Genomic DNA, 13,946 nt, shown 5'->3' on the forward strand with positions numbered 1-13,946 from the left:
TATGAAATTGTGGTTATATAGTTATGAATTTATGGATATTTAGTTCATTTATTGTGGATATTTAGTTCAATCATATATTGTGGATATTTAGTTCATTCATTGTGGATTTTTACTTCATTCATTCATTCATTGTGGATTTTTACTTCATTCATTCATTCGTTGTGGATTTTTACTTCATTCATTCACTGTGGATATATAGTTATGAAATTGTGGATATATAGTTATGAAATTGTGGTTATATAGTTATGAATTTCTGGATATATAAAAATGCTATTGCCGGGAATCGAACCTGATTTCTTTTTTAAGTGGGACGCGCGTTTTTTTAACCAAAACGGCGCTGTTTTGCAACCATATGCACCTTGCAAGGTGCATTCGGTTTCACAGCATAATTTGCGAGTAAAAAGGGTTCAATCAAACTAATTTCATTTTGTTTTGTGTTTTAGTTTAGTTTACCAACAATGGAACTCATTCTATAATCCATAATTCGGAGTACCGCAAGTCATTGCAAGAAATTTGAGCAACAAATATGAGGAAAAATCTTGCTTCCCGCATATACACCTCGGATATATATATATATATATATATATATATATATATATATATATATATATATATATAATTATAATATTTATTTTTCATGCATGTAAAATATGCTTTATGAGACATTTTTCCGGTCTTATATCTTTCTCAAAGTGGAAAAGGATATTTTTTAAAAAATATTATTAATTTCTTACTTATTTATTGGTAATAATTCAAGTAAAATTATTTTCTTAAACATTTTCTTTGTTATTTAATCTAAATTATTGTTTATGTATATAAATTATTAGCGAATATAATATATTTGATTTTGCTATAATATGAATGATAATATATAATTCACTGAAGGATGTTTCGTGTATGTTAAAACTTAAAATTATATTTTACATCTCACATAGTTTTCTCTTTTTACTTATTTCCATTTATGATGATTTTTTGTTTTTCAATAAATTTTTAAAAAAAGTGCTGAGTAATCGATTTTTTTTTTTAATTTTTACATATATAGTGATTTTTAGAAATACAAAATTAGATGGTTAGATGAGTTAAATACAAATTGCTTCACTTTTATTTATTTACTAGTATTTTATATGCGCGGTGCGCAAAAAATATATGCCCAATATTAAAATTAAATATTAAAATCTTAGTTATATTAATTTTTTAAAAATAATAGTGTGTGTGTGTGTATATATATATATATATATATATATATATATATATATATATATATATATATAATTGTATAATTCATATTAATATTATTGAGGTAAGAATTATAGAAATGATAATTTACTAAATATAACTATGGTAACATTTTAATTAAAACCTAAATGAATTCAAACTTACCATTGAAGGATGTAAGAAAAAATATTGTGTATGCATGTACATGGTAATAATAATGTGGAAAGATAACAAAAGTTATAACGGCAGGGATATATACTTAAAGACATGATTCACAAAACACTATCATTTTAAGGATCAAATGTGCAAATTGTCATAATTTTGACCCAGATTACCAGAATCGGAGGCCCGAGCCCACGATTTGACGCCTTTGTGCTTTGCCAATCCATACGTCGGTGATATCTGTTTCGATAGTCTATACTCTAAACCCCTCTCTGAATCGGATGGGCTGTAACGGCCATTTATCTCTCCTCCGCTATCGCCACCGTGCACGGTGGTTCAAAATCCTAACCATTACGCAGTAGAGACTCTGAACTTGCGGAGTATCTTCTATTCGTTTTTCTTTATTATCTGTTTATCGCCTATCGACTCAATGAACGAACCAAGACTGCAGAACCCTAGAGCGGCCATTGGAGGCAGCTTCGCTAGCTCTAAGCAAATGTCAAACGATACATCTGCGGGAGCTTCAAAGTCCGCGCCGCCCTCAATACTCGACCGGTTTAAGGCCATGTTGAAGGAGCGAGATGAGGAGGTTAGGGTTTCTTCGGAAGATGGTGTCATTTCGCCTCCTACTATGGATGAGGTTGTGAGGCTTTATGAGATTGTGTTGTCGGACTTGACTTTCAATTCGAAGCCTATCATTACTGAACTAACCATAATTGCTGGGGAGCAGAGAGAGCACAGCCAGGGCATTGCGAATGCAATCTGTTCTCGTATTCTGGAGGTCCGTATTTGCTGTGTAATTGTATGCTGTAAAATTGGAATTTGTTCCCTTTTTTTTTTTTTTTTGAATTGTATTATAGTTTAAGAAAGATGAAATTTGCAATTTGAACTTTTGGTCTTTTATCATTGATCTCTGTTGGGCACAAAAGGGAAAAAGTAAATAAATTATGAGAACAAAAGACTACATGTCCAGTAAGGCATCTGAATTAAGCAGGAGCAAACTCGTAGTATTATATGCATCATGAATCACGAATTTGGGAAATAAAGTTTAGGGCATGTATTCATATAAGAGTCATGGGTAGCTAAAATATAACTGTTTCTTGTGGAAACACACCAAGCAGTAAATAATTTTCACCTTGATCCCCCTGGAAAGAAAGGGGTGCAGCAGATGATTCTTCAATATCTCAGCAATTGCTGTTCCAGTGATGTGCCTTAAATATTAATTTGGGTATTTCTTTGGTCATTAAATTGGTTCATAATGATACATAATCATAATTTTATGCCTGAAGCATTTTTCTTGGGCTGTTGATTGAGATAAGACTGGAATGTTGACACGTTGGTTCAGAACAATTTTATCAACTGCATTCTTGTAATAACCTTTACTGCAAATGATGCTTCTTTTTTTATTTATCTCTTCCTTCACTATCTTATTCTATAGGCTTTAGAGTGCTTTAGTTTTCTGCAGTTCTTTTTACTTAATTCTCAAATTTGTCTTCAGGCCCCAGTTGAGCAGAAATTGCCATCTCTTTACCTTCTTGACAGTATTGTAAAGAATATAGGCAGGGAATATATAAGGCACATCTCTGCCCGTTTGCCTGAGGTGAGTATTTTAAATCATGTCCATTGACAGCGTTACACTCTTTTAAGATCAGTATGGTATGTGTATTCCCTTAGGTGTTTTGTGAGGCCTACAGACAAGTCCAACCCAACATGTTTGCTGCCCTGCGCCACCTATTTGGTACCTGGTCAACAGTTTTCCCATCATCTGTTCTCCGCAAGATTGAGGCTTGCCTCCAGTTTTCCCCATCCACAAGCCATCAATCTTCTGGCTTGACCAACTTGAGAGCTTCTGAATCTTCTCGGCCAGGTCATGGAATACATGTAAATCCAAAATATTTGGAAGCGAGAAGACAATTAGTAGGGCATTCAACTATAAATGCTGTAAGTTTTTAATTCCCTCAAAACAGCCTCTGCATCAGTGTAATTGAGATGCATGGTATGAAATAGGTTTGCAACTCTTAGCTAAAAAGTAGTTTAATGTAATTGAGTTCTACACTAACAACTGAAAAATCTTTTATAATGGTAAAACTCTTTGCAGGTAGGAGCTGAAAAGTTGAGCTCTACTGGTCGTGCCGGACTTATATCTTCTGACATAGATGCTGTAAAATTGCTTCCTACTGCAGCTGCAAGGACTGTACGGTCATCTTCTCCTTTTGGTGTGGGACGAGCAAGGTCACTCTCACCACCAGTTGATGATTTTGCTGTAGAAAGTTCTCCACAAATTTCTGAAAGGCCATCACCATCTCATTCTAGAATAGATTATGGGCTTAATGGAGTAATGGCCGGAGATGATGAGACAATTGACTGGCACAGAAATCTTTTACATGATGATAGCAGTCAGCGGTTGGAAAACTCTGTTTCATATAATGTCAAAAAAGGAGTTGACCTTCAAGGACCTAGAGCTCTGATTGATGCATATGGAATAGATGAAAGGGAAAAAACATTTAATTATCATCATCATAAGCTTGGTCAGCCAGATGCAAATGGTATCGGCAAAAGGGTAGGTGTTAAAACATGGCAAAATACTGAAGAGGAAGAATTTAATTGGGAAGACATGAGTCCAACACTTGGAGATCCTAGTCGGCGTAATGATTTTTCATCATCTATGCCACCATCTGGGAGATTTATAACCGGACCCCGTGTTGGTTCTCTTCAAGCCGTATCTGCTATCAATGATTCCAGAAGGAGCTTACCAGATCAGGCCCAGCATTCTTTAGTTAAGGTCTCTTCCAATGTGGATGATATTGACTTCATTGTTGTATGGTTTACCTACGTTTGCATTGATTTTTGTTTTCTATACCTTGCTTTTAAATTATCTTCATTGTCTTTTAACTTTTATCACAAAGCCGTAACCTGTGCAGAACACTGCGATAGTGATGATCTTTTGATCTTCTTTTCCTTTTGTTTTTTACACCCTGATAAATTTCATTTGGGAGACTATTCTTGTCATCACTAACTGTTTCAGTTATATGGCCAAGAAAAATAGTTAAATGAGAAAAACCTAGTACAGGAATAGAGTTGGCAGTTGGTGCCTTTTCACCAATTCATTTGATACTCGAGGCTTAAATACTATCGTTTGCGTTTTGTTTTTGTTTTCTGTTATTGTTGCTGTTATGAAATGTTATTTGGTCCTAAAAGAGAATATTTATTGAAAACTAATTTCTGAACTGCAGTCTGGACGAGGGATAACTAGTAAGATTCCAGGATTCTATGAGGAGGCATCTCTTATTTCAGCTCCAAGTTATAGTCAAGAACCTCAGTTTCTGCCACAAGATTTCCCGCAGCAATCCCATCACCATATTAGGGTTGAAGGAGGTGGAAGAGCTCCCTCAATGCGTCTTTCAGGAACTGGACTTTCAACTAAAGTGGGTGAGCAAAAGCTTCATTTAGTTGGAAATTTAACAACTGCAGATGGAAAATTTTGGAGGCCCCCAAGTGTTGCTTCAAGAGTGAATCCTGGTTTTAACTCTTCAGTTCAGGATGTTCAAGCAGTTAACACAGGGCTTTCAACTGGTGCATGGCCCACAATAAGCACGCACAATTCTCAGTTATTAAATTCAACGTCTATGATCCCACCTCAAAAACAGATAAGGGATCAGTTTGATGCTATGAATACAGTTGCTAATCATGGTCTGAATGAGCGACGTATTGATAATATAGATCTCAGACCACAGTTTGAGTTGCCTCGTTTGCCTGTTCAACATCCTGGTGCAGTCCCATTAAATCATCAAAGGTCTGGACAAATTTCTCTATCACAACCACAGTTGCCGTGTCAGGATGTTCTACAGAATAAGGTTCCACCAGCTGCAATGGCAGTTCCAACTCATACTCTAATGCCACCGTCGAATTATGGCTACACTCCACAAGGTCAGGGTGTATCTGGTGTGCAATCTACTCTGCCTATGGTGAATATCCCAAATACATCTTTGCAGTTCACTGGAGCAGCCTTGCCACCCATAGCTAGAGTTCCAACTCCTGCTGCACCTCAAATGATGCCTACACTTCAACCTTCTGGTCAAGTCACTCAAAGTGCTCCCCAAGGTGGTACTTTTTCCAATTTGATCAACACTTTGATGGCTCAAGGCTTGATTTCATTATCAAATCAAGCTCCTCCTGAGGTATTATATTCCTTCCTTTTATATGTTAAAACTTTCTGTTTAGTTAATTTTGCAAAAAATTCTTACCTTTGTGATACAAAGTTTAGGACTCTGTGGGCACTGAGTTCAATATGGAACTCCTAAAGGAGCGTCATGAGTCAACAATAACTGCTCTATACTCTGCCCTTCCTAGGCAGTGCACAACATGTGGTCTTCGATTCAAATCCCAAGATGCTCATAGCAGTCACATGGATTGGCATGTAACCAAGAACCGGCTATCTAAAAACCGCAAGCATAATCCTTCTCGTAAGTGGTTTGTAAGTCTTAGTATGTGGCTCAGTAGTGCAGAGGCATTGGGCACCGATGCAGTTCCTGGATTTCTACCTCTTGAAGATGTTGTGGAGAAGAAGGATGATGATGAACTAGCTGTTCCTGCAGATGATGAGCAGAATGCTTGTGCTTTATGTGGTGAGCCTTTTGATGATTTTTATAGTGATGAGACTGAGGAATGGATGTTCAGGGGGGCTGTCTACATGAATGCACCAACTGGGTCAACAACTGAGATGGATAGGTCTCAATTAGGTCCCATTGTGCATGCAAAATGCAGGTCGGAGTCTAGTAGCAGTTGCATTGAGGCTTCCAAAAAACATGATGAGGTGAGTCTTATGTGAAATAAGTTCCACTGAAGTATTAACTTTAGAGTAGAAGTGGTTCATGGTCAATAATAAAACTCTTTACTCAAATTTATCTACAGGGTTATACAGATGATGGAGGTCTGAGGAAACGAATGCGCAGTTAGCTTATTTAGATCAGCTTGTAGGTGATTTGTAAGGGTCCATAATTGTTGGTTAACATGCCTGATTCATGTACTTGTACAGATCGTATTGTACCTGTCAGATTTTCTTGCACAAAAAGGTTACAAAATAGATTTGCAACATTTCTCTCGGCATGTCTATCTTATCACATTCAAATTTGCTGTATGGTCAGTGTTGGTTGAGTCTGTTTCCTAATGTCCTTTGATAGGCTGTCGGAATGGAAATCAAGGTTGTTTCAAAGCCTTAGTTTGTTTCAGGAATATATAATCCATTTTCTGCTTTGGCTTAGCAGTTTTTTGCAGGAGGATGTGTTCTGTGACTACTACTGCTGAGAGCCAGCGATCACTCTGATGAAGAACAGAGACCGTTGAGTAACCCTCAAAGTTGATTATTGAAATTTGAAAGTCGAATGAATATTTGGATGTGTGTTTTCAACTAGCAACTGCGCTGACATATATGGCTTTTGTTTTTGGCTGGCTAGTCTTTCTTTATGCAAAAATGACATACCTGTATTTAGTGAACGTTCAAATACAGAGTAATAAGTCACTCAATTTTCTCAAGTGGTTTCAATATTTGTATTATGGTATTTTCACTTCTATTATGTTCAATTGACATTTTTTTTTCCTTTCTTGGCTCATAAAATATCTCTTAGATGTAATGTTTAATATTCGTAATTTCTTAGATGTAATGTTTAATATTCGTAATTTCTTACAAAATTGTTTGAAAAAGATAACACTGGCTGAAGCTGATCCCATGGCAGTGAAGATAAATGACACACTGTTACGATTTCCTAGTGGTCCTTTCCTGTTTTGTCTTGAAGTCGTTGGGAGATATCACGACGCAACACCTCCATAAATTCCTGCCAATCCAATCCAATAGTGTAATTAAGTCAACTGATGGCTTAAATTAAGAATGGGTACATTAGTAGTTTATCCAATATACTCACATTTGCAAGGCCTTCTGTATTGCACAAATGATTCACAAGGCTCCCATTATGATGCCCGCGAGCCACACTTTCAACTACACCACGGAATATCTCTACGGGTGAGTTGTTACGTTCTATCCTTTGAGCCACCTCTTGGAGGCCACTCTGTTTAAACAAAGGAATGTTTCAGATTCGAGGAGTAATAACCTTTTAAAGCAGATTACACATGGAATCTAAACACAGCTCCATATGCAGAATATGTTTACACAAAATTCCCAAAATGCATCAATATATCATGCATGCTGTAATGGCACAATCTTATGAATACAACAACAGTAGTATCATGTGACAATGAGTATGTAAGCCCTCAATCGTCATTGAAGTAATCTTTGTTGACAAGTACAAACCTGAGCATTTTCAGCAGTTTGTATTGTTTCTCTCCTTGCACCACCTTCATTTGCCCCGACTTCCATTAGGGGAGCTTGTTGAGTTGCAGTTGAAACACCACCAAGAGCTTGGGATACAAGTGGCATCATTTGCTGAAGCATATTGGAAAAATCTACACCACCACCCTGGCCGGCACCCAATCCAGCAAACATGCTTCCATGATCTTGAGTATCGATCTGTTGAGCCATTTGACTGACGGCATTCATCATTGCTGGGCTCTGAGTAAATTGCTGCAACATATTCCTGAAGACATCAGGAGAACCAACCCCAGTTTGTTGTGAGACCCCGCTTAATAGACCGTTTAAAGCAGGACTCTGAAGAACTTGTGACATTGCATTTGCAATGCCAGATTGGTCATTTCCTCTGGAGTTTGTACTCTCCAGAGTTTCCCTAGCTGAATGAGAGAACCGTACTGAAGGCAGGGAATTTGCACAGGGGGTAGCTGCACTGTTGCCACCCTTTCCTTGTGACTGCTTGATTTTCTTCTGATCTCACCAGTACACCAAGAAAGAAAAAGCATACAACATCAAATATAAGCAACCAAAGAACCACATAATCCTAATTTTCAAGGTACATTAAACACCAATAAAACTTTAGTAATTTCAATCAGAAATTGTAAGATTTTCTGCTTAAGCTTTGTTAGAAGAGTGCACTTGTATTTGCTAAAGAAAATGAAAGGTGAAAGACTGAAGGTTATTGTGTGCATCACAATCATGAAGGTGTTTTCCAATCAAGCTGGCAGTTCAAACATCTCTAACTAGGCAGGTTTCCCCTTTCTTTCGAGTGTTCGATTCATAACCAATTTTTAATCCAACTTATAATAACAAACTATTGAAAGCTTCCTTCATCTACATACCCAACAGAACTAGACAAATATATGGGGGGGGGGGGGGGGGGGGGGGGTAAGGCATCCTTACTTTCAGTTGCAAACCTCCCATCCCCAATCCAAGTGGTTCAGGTAATGAACTACTAGAGCCATCAATTCCCTGAGAGCTGCCTGCCAAACTGCTTGAAGGCCCTTCTGGTATTTGCTGAGATTGGACTTGAATCTGACAATAATTACTAATTAGTTAATCAGTCCTGGTAAGTTACAAGAAGCAATCAGGGTAGAAAATCATATTATTACAGACCTGACTTTCTTCAGTCCTTCGACTTTCACAACCAGAACTGACAGGTGGCTCTTCAATGGTTGCAGTTTCAGATTGACCTTCAAATTAAAACACTTTAGAATGCACATAGCATGCTTGCAAAGAAATAGGCAACTCAGATAGTAACCAAATCTTTAAACAATACCAGGCTGTGGAGCACCAGGGAGTGAAGTAACAGTGTCTGTTGCTGGTACATCTGTTGCAAAACTATTAATTTCAGGCACACCCCCTGATTGACTGGAGCCACCAGAGCCACTTCTATTAGCACGCTCTCCTGGAGTTGCATCTCCATTGGCTGCCCTGGCACCAACTGCAGAAATGATGGGCGCCAATGATGTCCCTAATTAAGAAAGTAATCCTGATATGTTGAACCAGATGGATGTACAATATACATCTTGAATCCTGGCCCTCTCCCCTCCAAAAAAGGGAAGGAAAGAAACAAAAATGAATAAGCTTACAACCAAAACATGAGCCATACCAGTATGTATGTGTATATTTACATTCCTTGGTGCACTGCTAATCCCAACAGGGTTGAACCCTCCTGGATTGGATGGAGCAGAAGTGAAGCCAGAGAAAAGAGAGTTGGTTTGAACGGGAAAAGGCTGCAACATTATAAGGAACTTATGAGATCAACTTAAATACTAACAGCTTAATAAAAATACACTATTAGTAAGATACACTGCCAAAACACCTGAACCATTATAGGATTTGGCCCTGATGGAGAAATGTAAACCGCAGGACCAGCATTGACTGAAGAATCAGCCTGCAAGAACACATGAAAGTTCTAAATCAATTTCCTTCCTGCTTCCATAAAAACAGAACAACAAGACATGCTAAAGGGCATACAGGTGATTGTCCCATTCGCAACGTCAATATTGTCCTTCCAAGCTCTAGGAACAGAGCACCCAAATGCTGCATTGCAAGACCTAATTGCACAGATTCTATCCTTATTTGTCCTCTTACTGTAGGATCAGTAGAATCACTTTCATGCTCCAAACGTCCTCCAATGCGCTACAAAATTGAAGCGAATTACAAAAGAGAAAGAAAACAAAAACTAAAAAATTTATTAAAAAAAGAAGAAGAAGAAGGAGGTAAGGTAAAGGAGAAAAGGGAAATACATAACACCCAAGAAAGCCAACTGATTAACAATACCCTACCCAAAGCAATTTTTGAGAAAAGGTAACATTGTACTAGAATCATTCACTATAAAATTTAGAGTAGAAGCACACTTGATAGTAAACAGCAAATAAAAGTAAGGGAAAATAGCAAAACTAGGTGAAAGTTAATTCTTTACAAAATATGATGAACAGAGGAAAGTAGCAGCATGTGCGCATTATGATTATTGTAGTTTGACAACAGACAGACAGAAAGAACACACTGAGCACAATCATGAAAGAGTCCTATGTAAAAGCTTTACAAAAAGGTGGCACACTAGGATCAAAATGTCTTACAGATAGAGCTGAAACAACATGGTTGCCAACTAGATGCTCCATAAGTCGCAAAACAGTGCTCAATGCCAAAGGAGTTGGAAGACCACGAGCATTTGTAGGCAACTCTACTCTTGAAGAATCAATAGGTGATTGGTTTTGTAGATTATCTGGAGTACAAAGAAAAGGAAAGGCTTGTCAGCTTCTCAGGAAGCTATTTCAGAAGATCAAAGTAAGAGAAGCAAACTGAGAAAATTACCATTCTGTGATAACACAAGCTCCATGCGCTTTATAAATTCAACCAGTGTGTGCAAAGAATCAGGTATGGGCTAAAACAAAAGAGAGAACATGTAAGCATATCAGTAACATCATACACCAAAAAATAATGAAACAACTTTTTTTCCTACCAAGTTAAGTGAAGGAATTGGAATTGTTGCGCCAAGCGGGATGTGCATGGCTTGAGGTAAAGATTGACCAGGCAGTTGATTTCCAGCCTGATTTCGAGCACCAGGATTATTTTGGATGCCTTCTGCTGCTTCATTTCCTTGTGAAGCAAAAGTGGGAGCAGTAACCTGTTCATAAACCATAAAACCAACTGAACTCATATACACACATACTAATATGGGCATATATTTACATCACTAGCAATCTAGTAACTGTAAAACAATGGGAGAAAAACAATAACCTGCACGCCAGGATGTTGGCCACCAATCTGGCTCCCAATTCCAACAGAGTTTAAAACTGCCCCAATAACCTAAAAGGCAATGGAATAATGAAATGTTTTTTTCTCAATAGATATAAACACACAGGCAAAAGTAGAAAATGAAAAGAAAATTATAATGCACACCCGACTTAGATCGGGAACAAGACCGCCTCCTTGATCACCAACATTGAAAGTGCCTAGCATAACACTATGCGAAATTTGCCCAATTCGGCTGCGTGAGGCACCAGTGGTTGGATCTTGTCCTAGAGTGCAAAAATAAATTATTCAATAAAATCTCTAAAAATTTAATACAGAAGTGGTCAAAGTGGAAGCTGTAAAATAACTAAATAAGCAATTATTAGCTATTATACCATTAGGTGCAGTAGCCTCTGTAGTGTTGGAACCAGATGAGGATTGTTGCTGGGACAGCTCTCTTACCAAGTGCAATGCATCCCCATTCTCCAAATCTATGAAAGTCAAGGCTTCTAAATAAACTATGAAGATAATCAATAAAGCAGAAATGGTTATACGGACATGAGAGGATTTATGTCATCCTATTATAAACACTTAGTAATACTATAGGCAAAATCTTTCACAGGATGGTTAAAGAGCATATATTATATACTATACTCAACAAAAATGTGATTGAGACACAATACCCAAAGAGATCACAAATTTTAACCCCAATCACAATAAACTAGGTCGTTCCTTTTGGAACAGAAGTATTCCCACAGATAGGATAAAGCTTAGAAATAGGAGCAAATATCTAGTTTCTCCTAGACAATTCTCCCAAAGCAACTGGAACATTTCACCTTAAAGACACAAATAGAATGAATAAAATCTGAAATTATCTCATAGATTGATGCTATGTGTAAAAAAAAGGTTTTGGAAACAACTTGAAAGAAATCCAGCAACATTGCTGTTTACTAATATGTAGGATACGATATTCTGAAAGGAGGTGGCCATCCTTCAAAACCTTCCCCCGAAAAATAAGCCTCTGCTGTACTACAGGGACACCAGTTTGAGCAGCTACTTTCTCCTTCAAGGCAGAAACTTGAATCTGAAACCATAAGAAAACAAATACAAAATGATTGTAGAATTTATGCAGACTGAACTACAATCACTGAAGTGTTCCAAGAATCTAACCAGTTCTTAATTTAATTGATAAGAAAGAAGATGATTAAACCAACATTTATATCTGTCAAATGTCCAGTATTTCATATTCTAGACAAGGCAGGACAGAGATAGTGCAGTTTATGCAAAAGTCTCAACTACTCGCTCCTCTGAGACATTATCTATATAACCACAATACATACAAGTTAGCAATTGTTCAGAGACAGAAATATAAAACTTACATTCTTGTCCACATGGAAAACATGATTCTGCGAATCTAAGGTCTTGATATTGATCTTAATTGATGATTCAGAAACTCCTCCAGAAGCATTGCTTGTGTTTGGATCCGCAGATGGATGCTGGTCTGCCATGTAGCTTGAAAAGAATTAATGCCTGGAAAACAACTGTTATAGTCAATGAGAAGTAAACAAAAGCAGGCACAGACCTCTTTTGTTTAAATGATCAGTAAAACACTTCAAATTCTAGTAATTTACTATTAACAACGGAATCAAACAATGTGCATCCAACAAAAAACAGCAATCTTAAGTATGGAAGGGTTTCAAAGCTAATGCTAAGAATACAACAAGATTTCTAGTTGCACCTCAGAGGAACCAATCTTAGTTAACAATACTGCTGCTCAGATCCTTGGTTTTTTTTTTTTTTCCAGCATGAGCAGCAGAAGAAGATATACTAATTTTTAATGAAAGAACTATACTACTGAACATCCGAACATATACTAATGCATTGATTTTCGTGGAAATGGGGAAGTAAATTAAAGCAGCATAAACCGTGGAGCAAAAGTTACATCTACTGTTAAGTGTTGACTGATCAAGTTGAATTAACCTAAATGTTAAGTGTTGACTGATCAAGCAGCATAAATGTTGAATTAACCTTTAGTTGAGGGAATGGAATATAGCTCAGATCAAGACAGAAAAAAAGGATTCAGACTTTGAGCTCGGTATTGTAATGTGCATCTTAAACATGAAGCTCAGCATCAGTAAGAAGGAAGTTACCTATACAGGAGAGGAGAGAAGATCGAAGACTGAAGCGCGATTGATATTTTCGTTCAAACACTAAAACGTAACCAACCAGATTTTTGACGTAGAGAAAGGGCAAGAGGAGAAATGTGCTGCAGCGACTCTCGTCTGCTTCAAGGAAATCGCCAGGCGCCAGCTACTGGCTGGCTACACTTAATAGTTCCAGAAGGATCTAGAATTCTAGATTATACGCAACTTTGGACATTTGCTATCTTACGGGCCGAGTAATTCACTGTGCTTCTAAATTTATGGTTATCTTTTTTTTTTTTTTTTTTTTTTTTTCTTTTTTTTTTTTAACTATGATTATCTATTAAACAATTGTTTGAAGCAGAGATTATATTGCATTGTGAAGACCGACTCAAAAATTATGTATCTAAGTTAAACATGTAAACAAATTGTTAATTAGTGGCTTTCAAAAAAAAAATTACTAATTAGTGTTCATAGACTTCCTAAGCCGTGAACATATGTTCATGGGCTTCTTATATTTTTTTAAAAAATATAAATTCTTACATTTTACAATCCAATTAGTTTTATTACATTATTAAAGAAATAGATGCATTATGCATAGAATCTCTAACTTAATTCTTTTATACTAATATTTATAAAATTGACCCCGTCATTTTTAATTATTGATCATCAAAGATTGATGCATCAAATTAGTCTACAGTCCACACTTATTACGAAAAATCTAGTTCACATTTGATTATGATTATATATATATATATATATATATATATATATATATATATATATATATATATTATGATTAAAAGAATACCCTTCACCACCTGAAATCT

At 36.7% G+C, this 13,946-nt stretch overlaps 2 protein-coding genes across 8 annotated transcripts; one reads left to right on the plus strand and one right to left on the minus strand.

The window, feature by feature from the left end:
• The first annotated feature begins 1,598 nt into the window (after nucleotides 1-1,598).
• Nucleotides 1,599-6,499, plus strand: LOC109169253 (polyadenylation and cleavage factor homolog 4-like). 4 transcript variants are annotated; one of them, XR_002052207.1, is made up of 7 exons: nucleotides 1,599-2,158; nucleotides 2,876-2,977; nucleotides 3,052-3,318; nucleotides 3,476-4,159; nucleotides 4,611-5,555; nucleotides 5,728-6,190; nucleotides 6,289-6,499. XR_002052207.1 is itself a non-coding variant. In XM_019318110.1 (7 exons), the coding sequence occupies exons 1-7, from the start codon at nucleotides 1,808-1,810 to the stop codon at nucleotides 6,331-6,333; spliced, it is 2,937 nt and encodes a 978-aa protein (XP_019173655.1). In that variant the 5' UTR covers nucleotides 1,601-1,807; the 3' UTR covers nucleotides 6,334-6,499. The 4 variants fall into 4 exon arrangements, 3 of the variants coding, with proteins under 3 accessions (XP_019173655.1, XP_019173654.1, XP_019173656.1); XM_019318110.1 differs by having other exon boundaries at nucleotides 1,601-2,158; nucleotides 3,476-4,153; nucleotides 5,642-6,190; XM_019318109.1 differs by having other exon boundaries at nucleotides 1,602-2,158; nucleotides 5,642-6,190.
• Nucleotides 6,500-6,997: 498 nt separating this feature from the next.
• LOC109169254 (large proline-rich protein BAG6-like) lies at nucleotides 6,998-13,311 on the minus strand. 4 transcript variants are annotated; one of them, XM_019318114.1, is made up of 18 exons: nucleotides 13,126-13,311; nucleotides 12,355-12,516; nucleotides 11,942-12,059; nucleotides 11,371-11,466; nucleotides 11,144-11,262; nucleotides 10,982-11,050; nucleotides 10,704-10,868; nucleotides 10,556-10,625; nucleotides 10,321-10,466; nucleotides 9,716-9,880; nucleotides 9,561-9,632; nucleotides 9,348-9,471; nucleotides 9,015-9,209; nucleotides 8,852-8,928; nucleotides 8,639-8,770; nucleotides 7,682-8,206; nucleotides 7,296-7,439; nucleotides 6,998-7,208 (listed from the first exon to the last, which is right to left on the minus strand). In XM_019318114.1, the coding sequence occupies exons 2-18, from the start codon at nucleotides 12,481-12,483 to the stop codon at nucleotides 7,140-7,142; spliced, it is 2,415 nt and encodes an 804-aa protein (XP_019173659.1). In that variant the 5' UTR covers nucleotides 12,484-12,516; nucleotides 13,126-13,311; the 3' UTR covers nucleotides 6,998-7,139. The 4 variants fall into 4 exon arrangements, with proteins under 4 accessions (XP_019173659.1, XP_019173661.1, XP_019173660.1 ...); XM_019318116.1 differs by having other exon boundaries at nucleotides 9,015-9,179; nucleotides 12,355-12,505; nucleotides 13,126-13,310; XM_019318115.1 differs by having other exon boundaries at nucleotides 9,015-9,197; nucleotides 12,355-12,505; nucleotides 13,126-13,310.
• Nucleotides 13,312-13,946: the final 635 nt, after the last annotated feature.

Source organism: Ipomoea nil, unplaced genomic scaffold (genome assembly GCF_001879475.1).
Source record: "Ipomoea nil cultivar Tokyo-kokei standard unplaced genomic scaffold, Asagao_1.1 scaffold3267, whole genome shotgun sequence".
NCBI classification, from domain to species: domain Eukaryota; kingdom Viridiplantae; phylum Streptophyta; class Magnoliopsida; order Solanales; family Convolvulaceae; genus Ipomoea; species Ipomoea nil.